The sequence below is a fragment of the Chionomys nivalis genome, chromosome 7 (genome assembly GCF_950005125.1).
Source record: "Chionomys nivalis chromosome 7, mChiNiv1.1, whole genome shotgun sequence".
Taxonomy (NCBI): Eukaryota; Metazoa; Chordata; class Mammalia; order Rodentia; family Cricetidae; genus Chionomys; species Chionomys nivalis.
In genome coordinates, this window is record NC_080092.1 from 79,005,807 (window position 1) to 79,023,078 (window position 17,272).

The following is a 17,272-nucleotide window of genomic DNA, read 5'->3' on the forward strand; positions in this document are numbered from 1 at the left end:
CGCAACTTTTTGGTTTGTCCTCCAGGTCCAGCTCTTGGCGCCTTTCTTCCTCCAACCGCGCCAACATTTTACTTTTGCCGAAAGTGGGAGGTGGCCTAATCCCGCGGCTGAAAGACCCTTGCCCAGGGACAAAGAGCAAGAAGAGATCTAGGAGCTATACTTTAGTTTGGCTTCTCCTTTGATGTTTAGGCAAGACCCTCCCGATCCCATCTACCCCCCAAATCCACCCGGCCTCCGATGATGCCCGGACAGACAGAAAGAAAAGTTGGGGAGGATGAAGAGGCGTGGGGAGAAATGAGAAAGAAGGTAGGAGGTGGGTCTCTAGATCTATTTCCATTTCCAGAAGGATTACTGCGAGGGGTAGGGAATAGATACGCTTAATCAATAGGATGTCACCCAGGGGCGAAGTGGCGTCGGGAAAATTAAGAGGCTTCCCTTTCTGGAAATCTTTGACTGCCACCTACTGGGAAATGGTCACAATAACCATACAATTACACAATGAGTACAAAGAGTGGTGCCCCCTGGGGTTGTTCAATGTACGTCTTGGTATATGGCCAATGTCAGTCTTGTAGGCCAATCTCCTTCCAGAATCTAAACGAGGCAGTAGAGGTGAAAATATCTAAGAAAGAGGAAGAGGCTTGGCTCTTTGTCCTGGAGTTCTGGAAACAGAGTGCAGCAAGACTCAAATGGAACCTGGGGCGGGGGGGGGGGGGGAGGGGGGGTCAAGCTGCAGAGATTCTAGGGCTAGTGAAAAGACGGCTGCCTCTTGGCGCCTCAAGCCCGGAGCTCTCCTGAACCCCTTATAAGAGTGCTTGCCCCAGCTCACACAGTGTGGTCTCCAGAGCTTGAGACTGAACGTGCCAGGGAGTGGGGTAGGGTGGCCGCCTCCGGCCAAGGAAGGTGACTCAACGCAAGGACCTTGAGTCGGCTAAGAGCTCAGGTTCTCAAGGGTTGCTTAGGTGTTTGGGAAGGAATCCTTCGAGGTCGAGGAAGGGAACCAAGCAGCACCCCCTTCGCCTCCCCTCGCCTTGCCTCCCCCAACCCCCCCGAGGGCTCTGGTTCAGAAGCTTAGAGGCCTTTTGCATGCTGGCCACCGCTTCCAAACTGCGCTGTTTTTTTTTTTTTCTTTTTTTATTTTTCTGCAGAGCAAAAGACTTTCAGATATTGTAGCATGGTTGTGACTCAGGCCAGCGCCCCCTCCCCCTAACGGCCTCTTCTCCCGCTCCAGTTCCCCCTCACCCGCCTCTGCTCTCCCACCTCAGGGACGGCGCTGGGGGTGTGGCCAGGGGGCCGGTATAAAGTCCCGGGAGCCGGTCCCGGGCAGTCGCTCAGCCCCCTGCCCCCGCCGCCTGCTGGGCCGGGCCGAGGATGCAGCGCAGCGCCTGGGTGGGCAGGCTCGCTCCGCTCCAGCGTGCTTGCTAACTTCCCCAGCTCCGTCCCTGCCTGCCGGGGCCGCCCCGTGTCCCCACGCCCTCCGGGTCTGGTCCACTTAGCGCCCTGGACTCTGCCTCCGGGTCCCTTGCAGCCCGCTCGCGAGTCCGCGCTCCCCTTCTGTGCCCAATCTTCGTCCTCACCATGCTGCCCTTCGGCCTCGTGGCCGCCCTGCTGCTGGCCGCAGGGCCTCTGCCGAGCCTGGGCGACGAAGCCATCCACTGCCCCCCCTGCTCCGAGGAGAAACTGGCGCGCTGCCGCCCCCCTGTGGGTTGCGAGGAGCTGGTGCGGGAGCCTGGCTGCGGTTGCTGCGCCACTTGTGCCCTGGGCTTGGGGATGCCCTGCGGGGTGTACACCCCACGCTGTGGCTCAGGTATGCGCTGCTACCCGCCCCGGGGAGTGGAGAAGCCCCTGCGCACACTGATGCACGGGCAGGGCGTGTGCACGGAGCTGTCGGAGATCGAGGCCATCCAGGAAAGCCTGCAGTCCTCTGGTAAGGCATACTTACCATTCCTTTGTCACCTTTCCCAAGAGCCCTCTTCCTTGCCACTTGGCTCCCATTCGGGTTGGCCTGGGAGGCCCGTAAAAGCTCCCAGTGAGTTGAGGAGAAGGGAGGTACGTGGCAGAGCCTGAAAACTGGCACTGAATCCCAGTGCCAGTTGCCACTGGTCAAGGGGAACCTGGTACCATCCCATCAGCTCAAACCTCCCTTCTTTGGGAAGCGGGGCCTCCGTCTCAATGGTAAGCCTAGCTCCTGAGGCGATTATGGTAAGTTAAATGATCTGGTTCAGTTACATTTGCCAGAAAACTGCGATAAGGGTGGTGTGTGTGTGTGTGTGTGTGTAGTGTGTTGGGGGGGGTCCCTTTCTGTTCCTGATCCAGGGCCTGCTCCACACCCATTTTCCGGTGGCACCCAAAGGTGTGAGGAACCAGGGCCTGGACTTTTCAATCGTCACCCCTGGTGAAGTGGGGCATACAAATTCGAGGGACTCCGATAGTAAAGAATGAGATTTGTGCTTCCCGGAAGGCCCCAGAAGCAGTGGAAAGCAGGGCTCTTTCTTCCAGGCTGGCACATCCAGGTTTCTTGTTCCTTCCTCCCGGCAGGTGCCATCTGAGGGGACCGGAGGGAAGTGCTGGCTGGCAGCCCAGAGCTGCAGAAATCTTGGGATTGTATGGGCTGAGAGGAGAGGAGGGACAGATGGACAAGTAGACGGTTTTCAGAATGTTCCTTGCGCCGATCTTGTATTTACTTTTTCCTGTTCTCGTTTCTCAGTGGGCCTTTCTCAGTTTCTTCTAAGAATCCTTCTCTTGTTCTTTTGTTATTTCCTGCTGTGCGGCTCAACTTCTAGTTTCACCAAACAATCCCGAGTTCTCTCCTCTCGCTCTCCTGAGTTCTATAGGTTTCCTTCTCTCGCTCTGCTTTAGTTTGCTTTTCTGCTGGCCTCTCTCTTTTACCTCAGACTCAGGTGCTCTTTTGATGTCTCTCTTGGTGACTGTTCTGCTTGTCTGTATCCCCGACTCTGGTGATTGTCCCTTCTCGGACCGCCTTGCTGCCGCTGAGCCGCTGAGCCGCAGTCTGCACTTCTCTCTTTTCCTGCTGCTCACTCTTCCATTGTTGCAGTCCGGATGCTGGGACTTAGACCCCAAGCTTCCTGCTCTGGGTCCCAGACCGGTCCACTTCCTCAACCCTCAGCAACGTATTAGTCTGAGGAAAGCAGGATGCAGGGAAAACAGGAAGGAGGTGGACCCCAGGGGTGCCTCTCTGCCCTTCCTGCCCCTGAACAAGGAGAGTTGGGTCAGCAGAAATAGTCTGAGAGAAATGCCAGCCTGGCACCCAGCATTGCCGGAGGGGGAGGAGGGTCCTGGGAGAGTGATTCCTTGATCTTGGGGACAGTGAGAGCAGGAGACAGGGCTGCATGTTTAGGGTGCCCACTTTGAGTCTTTGCTGTCTACCAGCTTAGTGGGCATCTAGCAGTGGGTGAGGGTGGCTGGTAGTCTCCTCTCTTCCCAACTTGAGCATGAGCCAGAAGAGATCTACAAGAGCCTTCTCTTCTGGTTGAATAGCAGCATCCCTACATTGTGAAGGAAAACCGGATCCCCTCGGGGGTTCGGAACTCCTGGCACGGTTTCTGATTGTGCTGTGGATGTGAGGCTTCTATAGGAGTCTGGAAATGGTCTGTTTTGGAATTCGGGTCTCAAGTCACTAATTCTCCTCCCACTTCCTGATCTTGTCTTCTGCCCACACCATGGATGCAGCTATCTGAAGAGGGAAGATCAGAAACCAGAAGGACCCTGGCTGTTCTTGAACTCTCTCTGCTGACCAGGCTAGCCTCAAACTCACAGAGATCTGTCTACCTCTACCTCCTCACTGCTGGGGTTAAAGGTGTGCACCACCACCACCTGGCTAACATTAGACACTCAACTGGCAAGTTATGGCCAATGCTTCCTAGTACTTCCTTGTCATGGCCTGACACCTTTGCATCATGGGAGGAGTACACAAAGAACTGTACAAAGGCCATGCAGGGTCTCTGGTGAAAGATGGAGCAAGGCTCAGTCCCTACCTCACACCTTACTTTGTCAATGGACCATTGTCCTTTGCGGTCTCCAGGTTTGGGACCCATGTCCTGAAATACTTTGGTGAAGGGTGTTAGTCTATCTTTCTGCTCTTTGCTCTTGGGTTTGAGCTTCAGCAGATCATTTAAGTAAGTGGTCCTTTGGCACAAGCTCTCCTTTTCATTTTTTATAGCGGCATGTTGTCCCAGCCTGTCCTGTTCTCCTTTCTAACAGGTTGGGGATCAGCACTACCAAGGCTACCAGAGATGGGGTCAGGTGCATGCGTCATGAGTCTACAATTTCATATCATGATATTGACCCCTCGACTCTTGAAATTCAAGAGAATGTTCAATGGGGAGGTCAAGCTTGGGACAGGGAGTTCCTAAACCAGGCACTGGGTCCCTCCGGGACAGGGTTAGAGAACAGGCAGGCTGGGTTAATTTTTAGTCAACACAGCAAATATTGTCCCACTTTGGTACTGGGAATCTAGTCATGTCATGGAAACTGGGCCTTCCCAAACATCCTGTGCTTTAGGGGAGAGGGGAGGAAGAACATGGCTGCCTAGTGTTTTTCTTTAATACCGACAAAGCCCAAATTATTGATGCTTAAAGCGGCCAAAGACGAGTCTCCCTTCCTCTTTTCTACCTCAGTTTCTCTCTTGGTCAAATGCCTCGTTGTTTTGAGGTGTCTGATACAGAGTGTAAGGTCAATTTGGAGTGATGATGAGGGTGTGATTGAAGAGGCTAAGAGACTTTGCAGAGCATAGGGTGAGGGAGAGTCACGGGGGTGGAGAAGGGTTGGTTGTTTTCACAGGGTCTCTTGTCTCCTTAGAGGCCAGCAGCAGGAAGCAACAGTAAAAGGCACCCCTTGATCAAAATCTCATAGAAACCTGGGGTCTGTCATGGGCAGTCTTCGATTCTTCAGCCAAGGTCTAGGGGATGAAGGAAGAGAAAGGCATTTTTGTTGGACAGGTGGGTGACTCTCCAGAGCATGGCTGAAACATCTCAGTCTGGGTGGCAGGACCCATTCAGTTCTTAGCCTGTGTGACTTGGAGGGGTCGGGGGCTGGTCCTGAAGAGAAATCATGGAGGTAAAGTTAGGCAGCGGGATCTTTTGCCTCTACCGGGGCCAGAGCTGTACACAGCTTCTCCCTGGGGGCTTGCCCCTTGCCCTGCTCTGCTATGGAGCGAGGAACAAGACTTGTGCCATGGCTGGCTGGCAGTGTGCCCAGCTCCACATGCTCCTGCTCTGCTTTGGCAGCTCCACTTTCTAGACAAGCTTCTCGGAGCCCCCCAAAAGAGGAGAGGTCTGCCTCCGGCTCCCGCTCAGGAGTATTGGGCGTTTGGTAGAAGGCATTAGAAGCTAACAGTGCTAGCAAGTTAAAGTTTTTGAGAGGCTCAGCACTACCCCCCATCCCCCGGCCTGTTCAAGCTCCGTACCTAAAGGTGGCCTCTCCAGGTACGCATGGACGGACAAGGAAAAGTTACAGATTAAATGGAGAGTCAACAAACCGTGGCCAGAGAGACTGGGGTGTTAGTATGTCCTGGCCTGGTCTGTGTTTCTGGCCAGAGTAGGGTCAGAGTACTTGAGTGGGTAGAGGTGTGCACACCTGGAAGAGCACGTGCCTGGACATGTGGTTGTTCATAAACATTTGTGGTTCTGTGTGGTGGGTGGATGTGGGCTTAATCTGTGTTATGCCCCAAGACCAATTAGAAGCTACTCTCCTAAAATGGTGGGTTTTACTCTAAGTGTAGATTTGAACCAGGGGTCACTGGGCTAGGCCATGGAGACAGTCGTGTTCAGCTATGTCCAGTTAAGCCCCTCTACAACATGGGACTATTTAATTTTGACATCAGCATGAACTATGCTTCTAGGCTCACTCTATGCCCCATGTAGTTCTAGGCTTCAATGAGCTATTCAATTGCTCTCATTAATGGTGAACACCTCAAATACCCATGGATAAGCCCCCAAGGACCCCTCACTGTTGACTTCTACTCACAGAAGCGCCACACTGGGAAGCGGAAGTGTTGTCAAGTCTCGGGCCATCTTTCTCTGGACTCTGGAAGGCCCATCATATCAAAGCTTATCATATCTCGCTCCCAAGCTGCTGAGACAACTCCTTTCTTTAAAAGCTCCTAAAACAAACTGAAAAATAATATCAGGGCTGGGAGCCAGATTATAGCGGCGCCTGCCGATAACCCAATACTTGGGCAGGGAAGGTAGGAAAAAGGGAATTCAAGGCCAGCCTTGGCTACACAGCAAGTTTGAGTGAGGCCTCTCTGGGTTATATGAGACCCTGTCTCAAAACAAAAGAAAAAGAGATAGTAGGGTTGGGATTGTTGTTTGGGGGTAGAATCCTTGCCTCTCCCTCCCATCCACCATCCCTGCCTCAAATTCTTCTTTAATCCCTGAACTCTGATCCTAAAAACATCTCATGTTTACCAAAAAGAACCAGAGAGTCTGTGCAAAGGCATTCTGAATGTGAAAAGACAGCCAATCAGAGAGAACAAATAGACTGGTTATGTCATGTGACTCTCAGAACTGCCCTCCATCCTCTTCAGCTGACTCTCCCAAGCTTGATGTAGGGCCGGGGCCCCCTTGGGACTATCTTTCTGTCACATCTGCAGAAGGATGGCTGTATCTATCTGCTTTACCTATTTCTGTCCTTTAATTTTCTACAGTAGCACATCAAAATCTCCAATCCCTGGTGAGTCAGTTTTATTCTGGTATGGAATCTTTACAGTTTATATATAAATGGTACAGATCCCTCCTTGCCTGGCGTCCCTTCATCGGCATGCTTCCCTTCCCTTGTCTCGCAAACCAGAAGAATAAAACAAAAACCAACTCCCCAGCTTTGGCTAGGCAGAAAAATACCATTTGACCCAGAGGCAGCTCTGGGACTGTTGCCATGTATGGAGGAACCTGCTAACTCCTCAGGAAAAAAAAAAGTCCTGAGGCAAACCAGATGTAACCTCCTGTCGGCCTGCCAACATCTGGAATGCTGGCAGGGACTCTGCTCTTGGGCCTGCATTGAGCTGCCAAGTCTGAACATTTCAGAGGTGGCTCTGATATGCTAAGAAGTTTTTCCAACCTCCTTCCCCTGCTCAGCCTTGCATTCCGGCCCTGGCTGCCAGAAGGGAGCAGCATGGTCACAATACGGGACCTGCTGGATGGAGCAGCTCACATAGAACTTTTAGGAGGGGCCGCGGAGACAGGGTCCAACTTCATGATTCGAATCTCCAGATAGCCCTTTTCCTGTTTCTGGGTGACTCACATGGACATTGAATGATGCCCTACGTTTAAAGATGTGAGACCTAGGGGTTGAGGCTGGAGAATGTGGGTGGCTGTTTTCTTTGCCCCGGGGCCACAGTCTCTCCCCTCCCCTCCCCTCTCCTCCCTTCCCCTCCCCTCCCCTCCCCTCCTCTCCCTTCCCCTCCCCTCCTCCTCCTCCTCCTCCTCCTCCTCCTCCTCCTCCTCCTCCTCTCTTCTTCCTTCCCCTTTCCCCTCTCCTCTCTCTCCTCTCCTCTTCCCTCCCCTCTCCTCTCTCCTCCTCCTCCTCCCCCTCTCCCCTCCTCCTCCTCCTCCTCCTTCTCTCTCTCTCTCTCTCTCTCTCTCTCTCTCTCTCTCTCTCTCTCTCTCTCTCGGAGACACACACACTAACAGACCCAGACAGTGGGAGAACCTTTGGGGCCAGACTCCTTGCTCATGGAAAATATGATTTTGGCCCTAGGGATCCCTGGCAGGCTCAGCCAGATGCTGAAAGAGCAGGGAAGGAGACCGGAAGAGTGAGCAGATGGAGAGGGGTTTGGTAGGAGGAGCTGAACAGAGCGGGTAGAAGATTCAGTAGTCCCCCCTCCCACTGCCTGCCTCAGACCTCCCTGCAGGGCCCAAGGGATCCCCCCTGCCATCTGGGCTACTGCAGCTGGTGACTTATCTGAATCCTGAACTGGGTGGGGTGAGGAACAAGTCAAGGACTTCAAGAGGAATATTCTTCCAAAGACATCCTCAGGAGTGGGGTGGTGCTGGAGGCTGCTCCTGTTTCTTCAGAACAGAGGCTCGGTGGTGCTATGAAGACTCCTGATGCAGGAGGAAGCAGGTGGGAGGTTGGGGGAGTGTAAACCTCTGTTCTTTTCTGATGTTGACCTCTGCCTTTCCCCCCATGGCCTACAGACAAGGATGAGAGCGACCATCCCAACAACAGCTTCAACCCCTGCAGTGCCCACGATCATAGGTGCCTGCAGAAGCATATGGCTAGAATGCGAGACCGGAGCAAGATGAAAGTCGTGGGAACACCCCGGGAGGAACCCCGTCCTGTGGTGAGCACCTCTGACCCACAGATGTATGCTTACAGAAATCCCATTACTAGATCTGGGCTATGTTCACCCGGCAAACCCCAGAACCTTCTATGTGTAGAAGAGCCCAGGGAGAAGCCTCATTTTTCTTTTCGTGATTCCTCTTCTGCTCTGCAAATAAATATGGCATAGCTGAGTTGATTGATAAAAGCAGGATCCAGGCTCCCTAGTGCTTCTTTTTTTTTTTTTTTCTTCTTCTTCTTCTTCTTCTTCTTTTTTTTTGATTTTTCGAAGACAGGATTTCTCTGTGTTTATCTGGTTATTCTCATTCTTACTATGTAGACCTGGCCTTGAACCTAGAGATCCTCCTGCCTCTGCCTCCCAAGCACTGGAATTAAAGGCATGTGCCACTACCACCTAACTCTTGGTCCTTTTCTTGGATTCTCTGCCCATATCTTAGAAAAAAAAAGGTTTGATAAGCTGGCCATAGCAAGAGGATTTGGGATCCTCTAGGGTCTGGCTAATTGTTCCAGTGGGCACAAACCTAGATGTTATATTGTTTATTCCTTTTGCTTAGGTCTATAAATCCCCAAGGCCTCTTTCTTTACCACTCCCTCTTTAACCCTTGCCCCCTTTTTTCCTGATTATTTCTTGTGAGATGGGGTCTCACTTTGTAGCCCAGGCTGGCCTAGAACTTCCTATTTATACCAGGCTAGCCTTGAACTTGCAATAGTCCTCCTGCTTCTGCCTCCATAGTGCTGGGGCTGAAGATATGTGCCACCACTGCCTGTTTTTTGAGGCATGCTTTTGTGTCCATCCTTGTTAGTTGAATCTAAGTTTCTGCTTTCACTTCTTGTGTCCCTGCCCAGTACCCAGGCCTTGACTCTTCGCACAGGGCCTTTAACCCTCTTGTTTCTCTCCCGACTCCTTTTTTTCCCCCGAGACAGGGTTTCTCTGTAGCTTTGGACCTGTCCTGGAACCAGCTCTGTAGACTGGGCTGGAGCCCCAGCTTGGTCTCCCTACCTTTCTCTTCTGATGAGCAGTTTTGTTGTTCACTCCTCAGCCCCAGGGTTCCTGCCAGAGCGAGCTGCACCGGGCCCTGGAGCGACTGGCTGCCTCGCAGAGCCGGACCCATGAAGACCTCTTCATCATCCCCATTCCCAACTGTGACCGCAATGGCAACTTCCACCCCAAACAGGTGGGTCTCCCCTCCTGCTGCGAGGTGCTGGCCTCATCCTGGGGAATGCCTGGCTCCCCTCAGGATAGGACGAGAAGCTCCCCAAATCCAACCCAGCCATTGGGGTCTCCCTCAACCCTACTCTAGCCTAAGACTCTTAGCATATTCTGTCCATCTCTGTTTTGAAGACGAGAAACAGACTCAGAAAGGAGCAGCTCACACCACCTAGTGAGTTCATGGCAGAACTTGCCTTCCTTCCAGAGCTGTTTGCAGTTCTTGAGAATCCCCCATCTGTGCCGTAAACCCTGCTCCCAATGCTCTCCCTCCTCCTTCTTCGAAGAAGTGCTCCTTGTGTCTGAATGTCTGCAGCTTCATCTGGGCTTAGGGACAGACCCCAAGTTATGAGAAGTCAAGGAGGAAAGAATGCACATCTCCGCAGCTGGGCTCAGATTCTCGGGTGTAGTAAGGACGGAGACAGAGCTGGGTCTAGTGACCGGAGACAGTCATGAGGTTGGAAGCAGACGAAAGAGGGATCAGGAGAGAAGGCAGCGGGTAGCGGCCTCACATTCACTTACTTCTTCAGAACGCCCCGCATGCTGGCGCGTATATATAGCAGGAGCAGCCCGCTCCATCTCATCTCTGGCCCATCAGGAGGGTGGTATATCTTGGCAGGGTATTGTGCTCAATGTGGTCTGGGGAGCCTTGGCCTGCTTCTCTAGGTTGTATGAGTGTAGGACCCTCCCACTAGGGAAACAACCCCAGTGTGGGCTGCTACTCAACCAGCAGAGGCCTCACTAGGAAGATGACACTCCTGTTCTGGGTCCTTCCCAACTCAGGAAGATTAGGGTGTGATGGGCCAGAGACGGTGCCTCAGAACCCGTGCCTGGCCTACCTTCAGCCTTTATCCCAACACAAATTCCATGTCTCAGTTCTTAACAGCACCGCTCCTCCCCCCCCCAATTAAACAAACCAAAACAACAAAAACACCTGACCGTTTCTAAGAACGGTTTTGGGGTTTGTTGAAAAACAAGGAGAAAGTGCAGAATTATCACCCTCCCTCCCTGACAGGGTTTCTCTGTGTAACAGTCCTGCCTGTCCTGGAACTCACTTTGTAGACCACGCTGGCCTCGAACTCACAGAACTCTACCTGTCTCTGTCTCCCGAGGGCTGGGATTACAAACATTAGCCGCCACCACCCAACTGCAGAATTACCTTATACTTTGCCCTCGTCACAGCTGATTTCATTACTCTTATCGAACAGTAGTGGGGTTCATTGATGCAAGTATTAACTGAAGTCCATTGTACCGGGATTATATCAGGATTTGTTTTTCATGTTATATAATGCTGCATGTATTTTTACCTTTGATTTCTGTTGCAGCAAAAAAGCTGTGACGCTTGGCTCTTTATCCCCATACCAGTTCTGAGTCTTGAGCCAATCTGCCTTCCAGCTTTGAGTCAGGCTTTGAAATATGCTTTTGGGCCCCACCCCCACCCCGGTCTAATTCTGACCTGAAGTTCAGCCTGACCTCAGTTCTTCTGACCTCGACTTCTGTCTTTATTCTGATTTAAGTTTCTTGCAACAGTCCTCCTGCCTCTGCTTCCTAAGGGCTGGGGTCACAGGCATTGTGCTAGCACGGCTAGCCTAACTGCTTCTGACTTAGGCTGCCACTTTACCTGGCTCACATTTTAGCGTTTTAGCCATAACCCCTAACCCAGCTTCAGCTGTGGTCCAGATGCTACCTTTACTCCAACTTGGACCCTGCTCCCAGCTTTAATTCCATGTTTCAAGTCCCAGCCCAGTCACAACCCAGCCGAATGAAACATCTTCAAAGAATCCAGCCTTTATAGTCCTTCTATGCCTTCAAGTCTAAGGACTTTCTTAGGTCCCTGAACAGAAGGTCTCTAGGACATTTCCTTGGACAAGTCTCCCTACTGCAGTGAGCTCTAGGGACTGGTGCTCAAAAAGAGCCCTTGCCTTCAGCTATCATTTTGGAAGAGCGGCCATCTGATCTGATGGGCCGGGCTGGAGGTGGTGGGGTCTCCCTGGGAGCTGACCTCTTGTTCTCATGCTCTTTCTTGGCAGTGCCACCCCGCCCTGGATGGACAGCGTGGCAAGTGCTGGTGTGTGGACCGGAAGACAGGGGTGAAGCTTCCAGGGGGCTTGGAACCCAAGGGGGAACTGGACTGCCACCAACTGGCTGACAGCTTCCAAGAGTGAGGCCTGCCAGCAGGTGGGGGACTCAGTGCCCCCTACTAGGCCCCTGCGCTCTGGGGGCTGTAGAGTTGACCTGGCATGGAGTTTTGGGCTGAGTCCTGGCTCTCTGCCTCCGGCCCTGCCCGAAGTTTCCCTTGGTGTGTGTGTGTGCGTGTGTGTGTGTGCATGTGTGTGCGTGTTTGTGTGTGTGTCTATGGGGCACAAGTGTGGCCCATGGGGTAAGCCTGAGCCTAGAGTAACCACTATGGGCTTAGATAGCCCAAGAGGTCTGAGTGTAGCAACAGGAAGCCCCAGTGTGTTTTCAAATCAATCTTGAATTCATTCATTCATTCAGCCATCCAAAAACATGTATCGACAACATACTACATGCCAGCTTTAGTTTTCAGCCCTGGGAGGCCTCATTCTAATTCCCTCTGATTATGGCATGCGAGGTGTTCCTTTAAGGTGACCGCAAGCCTAAGGAGAAAAGAAACCTCATTTTTGGAGTCAGAGAGAAAGAAAGTCGTGTACATTGACCACTCTTCCTCTCCTCAATCTAGTCAGAAGGTGTGGAGTGGAAGGGGGCTTAAGGCTCATGAGACCCTCCCCCACGCTCAAGTCAAAATCTGTTGCTGTCCCCTGTTCTCCTTCCTCAGATTCTCCAGAGGGAAGCAACTGAGGGGCAGGGCCCATCTTTGGGTCTGGTCTGGGTGTTGGGTCCTCTCATTAATTGCCTTGCAGATGAAGCTCTGTGGTGGGAGATGAAGGCCTGAGAACAGGGGGTGGGGAGGGAGGGTATCTCTTTGAGTAGTTAAGAATGAAGAAAGGATGTAGGATTGGATTGTGTGTGGAGGATTGGATTGGATGGAGAGGATGCTGTGGGATGAGGAGCTGCTGAGGTCCTGGCCTGAGCCCTAATTGTAGTTACTGGTCACAAAGTCACCAGGACAACCCTCTCTTTCCAGCTGCCCGCTGCCTGTGGCCCCACCTCCTTCCCCATATTGCCCTTCCCTTACACCTCCTGTCGCACCCTCTCTCTCCTCCTGGGCATTTTCTGGCTTACCTGGATAGACTTAGAGACCTGCTTGTTGGCTGTGATGTCTTTTCATTCATTTTTTTTTTCTTTTTTTTAAAAAACAAAACAGAACAAAACCAAAAAACGTCCAGATAATTGTGTTTGGCTTATTTTTTTTTTTTAAACAGTTAAAGGCAGGGATGAATCCGGGGTGGAGGGAAGTGGGCCCTGCGTGGTCACCAGACCTTTCCTGCTGCAAATCAAAATGCTTCTCGCCAGGTACTCCCAAGGTACTGTCAATGGAGGTAGGATCCTGCGGCTTTGGAGGCATGGCCCAGGAAGCCTTACAGGGCCACATCCCAGTGGAGCTGGGGCATTTCCTAGAGTTTGCACAGCTAACTGATGGGGATGGAGAGGGCCCTCTGCACTTGTGGGACAGGATGGTGGTGGTAAATCTCAGCACATTCCACAGCCCTGGGGTCTTTGTTCTTGACTGGGGATGGACATGCTCAGTTCTCAAAGACTGGGAGAGTGGGAACCCCTGACTTTAGACTCTGCCCCAGCCTTTGCTTCAGAACACGCTCCCACATGGATTCATAGCTTCTGCTTCCACAGGTGTGTGTGTGTGTATGTGTGTGTGTGTGTGTGTGTGTGTATCAGCTGATTTCTGATGAATGTTTCTTCCCTGGAGGTCAAAAGCACCCTGGAGACTCTGTTGAGTTTCTTGCCTTCTGGGGATGGTGTCCTCTCTGTGTCCTTGCCCTCCAGTCTCCTCCCTGATCTTAAGACTCCTAGGCTTCAAACATCATTGGCTCCCAACTTCCCACCCGCCATGCATATACAGGGTTTCTCTGTGTAGCCCTGACTGTCCTGGAACTCGCTTAGTAGATCAGCTGGCCTCAAATTCATAGAGATCTACCTGCCTCTGCCTCCCAAGAGCTGAGATTAAAGGCATGCACCACCATGCCTGGCTCCTAAATTCTTTATTATCTGGGCTTTCTTCTGAGACTGTAGTCTCCCTAGGTCTCCCTAGATCGCTAACTTGACCTCCGCAGGACAGCCTGCAGCCGTCTGGTGGCCCTGAGGCACCTGTCCGCTGCCAGCAGCAGAAGATAAAGAATACAGTCCTGTTGAGAATGTTCCCCCAGTCCCTGGCCTCCTTCTTGTGGGGTCCAGGCCAAGGCTTGTTGAGGTAGTGGGGTGGTGTAGCCTGAAGATTAAGTTTTGGGTCCCTCAGCCAAGCACAGGCAAGCATTTCCTCAAGGCACAGCTTCCTTAGCCCCTTTCGCTGAGCTCTGACCTTGCACTCTTCAGGATGGGCTATAGGAGATCACTTTTCTCTCAGAAACCTCCGAAAGAAGGTAGAGCCTAGCTTAGTAACTTAGTAACACAGTGGCCCGTATCTGTGTGTACCGTATATGCGCATGCATGCATGCATGTTTGAGTGTGGTTTAGTTATTCCCGAACTGGGGGAGTATGGGCTTTTACAGGTACATATAACATATTATCTGTGTGATGAATGTAGCCGAGACACACACCTGTATAACTGGTATCTGGGCTCTATGAATCTGTCCAATGGAGCTCTCCTGAGTGACAGTTTCCCTGTGGAGCTTGAGGGGGGTGTTTAGCACCAGATAACAGAGGCTGTGTGCTTTGGAGTGGGTTCCACATTTCACACAAACACCCCTCCTTTCCTGGATAACTTGTCCCATGGTCTTGGGGCCAGGTCCCAAGTGTCAAAGCAAATAAAAGCAACACTATGTTTGCACACCATTGCCAGATTCTGAGGCTCCCCCACCCTAGCCTCTGCATGTCCTTGAATGGTCCCTCTAGTCCCAGAGCTGGCAACTTAGAGAGGAAGCAAGGACCAAACTTTTGTGTCCTTGTGGGGTCACTGCCCCTTGAGAACTGAGGTCCTGTCTGCGACTCTCCTCCACAAGAAACTTATCTCTGGACTAGCAAGGTGGTTCTGTGGGCAAAGGCACTTGCCACCAAGCCTGAAGATCTGAGTTCGGTTCCTGGGACTCACGTGGTGGAAGGAAAGAATCAACTCCTGCGAGTTTTCTTCTGACCTCCATAGTCAAGCCATGATGTGTGTGCAATGACACACGCATGCCTACATGTTCATACATTACATCCTCGTTCTGTCTTTCTCTTACACACACACACACACACACAGAAATATGAAAAGAATGCTTTTTCCTTCTCCTGGCTCGGCACAAGGGTCTGGGTGGGGGTTCCTTAGCTCACCCTGGCATTCAGTTTCTATTTCCCATCTCTTAATGGAGATCAAACCCTGGTCTGCTGAGGGCGGGTCAGCCCTCCATCCTGTCATCCTCTGGAAGGGTCCCGAGCCTTAGCCTCTGCCATTCCCTAGCTCCTTCCAAGAAAAGTCTATCACCCCAGCCCTCTGGCCCGCTGCCACCAAGCTGCTCCAGGAATGTCTTGAGGTATGCACCTCCAGAGTTCCCCTTCCTGGAAGGCACATGGTTGCTTGGCAAAATGACCCCCAAACATTCCTAGCTAAAGAAGTTCCCACTGTGGAGGGATGGAGTGGGTTGAAGGATCTGGGAGGCCAGCAGCAGCTGAGAGGACGAGTCCTCACAGGGAGTTAGGAGGGAAGGGGCAGTTTGGGAGGACCGCAAGTGGAGAGGAGACAAAGAAACCAGCCTCTGGGCACATCGCTAGTGGGTGCCAGACAGCACCTCAGTGAATCAAGGGTCTATTTCGATCCTGCTTACTCTGTGTCTGAGGCCCCAGGAGCTGGGGAGGATTGAGGTCAGAGGGTAGAGGTGGGGGATATGCAGATAATTAGAAAAATACTCTTCTGAGTGGCAGGCGCCATGAGGACCACCATCCCCCCACTGCTCCTTCTTTCCTCAGTCCTCAGGTCATCTCCCTACCCCCACCTAGACAATCCCAGGCAGGCTGACAGGAGCCTGGGAGTCGAAACTCCCAGGGACTGGCTTCCCAGGCCCCTTACACAGTCTCTAAAGTGCAAACAACATATTTTCACCATGCAATGGTATTTAATTACACATAAAAACAGAGCCATTAAACTGAAATTAAACCCTTGTTGGAATCACTTAATTCAAGGCATGACAAATTGCTTTCAGCGGAGGCGGCTGTGTAGTCCCCTGGGGTGGAGTTGGGGGGGTGGTGGAGATTAGTGGCTTCCATGGCTGGCTCGGTCCCCTCGTTCTCTTGGTCCTTTTGCCAACTCTAAATTCTGAAACTGGGGCCAGAACCCTTTTCCTAAGGACCACCCAGGCCAAGGGGGAAGGCTCTAGATACACTTGGGATGACAGGGACAGGAGGTTGGGAAATCACTGTACCACCATTTAACCCAGTTATAGACGACCTGGGCTGTATGGATGGGGAAGCCGAGGCCCAGATAGGACAGGAATCCAGAGCCAGGATTAGGCCCTTGGCATCCAGCCATGACCACAGATGCTGTTTTTTTTGTTTTGTGTTTTCTCCCCAGGCTGATATCAATTGGATCTTGGACCTGGATAGAAGTTGGGGCTGTGCAGTGAGAGAGACCAGAATTGACCTTGGGTGACTTTCTGGGGTTAGCTTTGGAGTCAGCCTCTGGGGTCAGGCAGACTAGGTAATACTCTCGGTGAAAGGCAGGTTAGCTGAGGTCTTTTTTAGCAGGCAGAAATGAAGGGATTCTAAGGAGACACTTGTGGCTCTCAGTTGGACTATTGGGTATGATGGACCCCAAAGAAATGGGAGATTCTTCCAGAATATGCAGAGAGGGAAAAGGTGCCATTCAGAGGGGGATCTTGGCAGAAGAGACTTCACACAATGACTTGGCAAAACACCTTAGGGAATGAGACAGAAGCCCAGCCAAGTGTGGCTCGCTGGTGGGCAGAACCACACCTCGGCCAAGAGTCCTTTCAGGTGCCCATCTTTGCTCTCTACTGAAACTGTAATCTCACTTAAGGCCCCTGGAAGACAGACTTGGGGGCGCTCTCTGTACCTCTTTGTCCCTCTTCCTGGCTTATTGAGGACAGGCAGTCAGAGCATAAGTTGTGACCCCCAAGTTTGGTAACCACAAAGGGACGTGAGAGACACAGTTTTGGGGTATCTACCACTGGAAGTGGGCTGACCCTGGGTGGAGAAGAAAGAAGGGAGCTCCCATCTTGAGCCGTTTTACTTCAGGGATATTTTTTCCTCTTTCCATGTCAGCGGCATCAGCTGCGTTTTCACCTGTTTCCTCTGACAAACAAGCATTTTGTTAACGCGTGTGTAACATGTGTGTAAGATACACTGGTTCAGAGTCTGCTTACGATAACCAGCAGTGTTCCCTAAGTTCGGAAGGGACTTCAGAGTTTGATTGTTGGCTCTTGGACCCGTTGGTTTCAAGCTAGAGACATCAGAGTGGAGGGAGCCTGCTTAAATTAAGAAAACACCTCCATAAGTCTGGCTGTAGGCAGGCCCGTAGGGCATTTTTTAAAATTTATTTTATTTTTTTGGTTTTTTGAGACAGGGTTTCTTTGTAGCTTTGAACCTGTCCTGGAACTAGCTCTTGTAGACCAGGTTGGCCTCGAACTCACAAATATCTGCTTGCTTCTGCCTCCCGAGGGCTGGGATTAAAGGCGTGCA

At 51.9% G+C, this 17,272-nt stretch overlaps 1 protein-coding gene across 1 annotated transcript; it reads left to right on the forward strand.

Annotated features, from left to right (window-relative positions):
• Positions 1-1,302: 1,302 nt before the first annotated feature.
• Igfbp4 (insulin like growth factor binding protein 4) lies at positions 1,303-12,823 on the forward strand. The gene is made up of 4 exons (XM_057776891.1): positions 1,303-1,924; positions 8,154-8,299; positions 9,339-9,473; positions 11,536-12,823. The coding sequence occupies exons 1-4, from the start codon at positions 1,576-1,578 to the stop codon at positions 11,668-11,670; spliced, it is 765 nt and encodes a 254-aa protein (XP_057632874.1). The 5' UTR covers positions 1,303-1,575; the 3' UTR covers positions 11,671-12,823.
• The last annotated feature ends 4,449 nt before the right edge of the window (positions 12,824-17,272 follow it).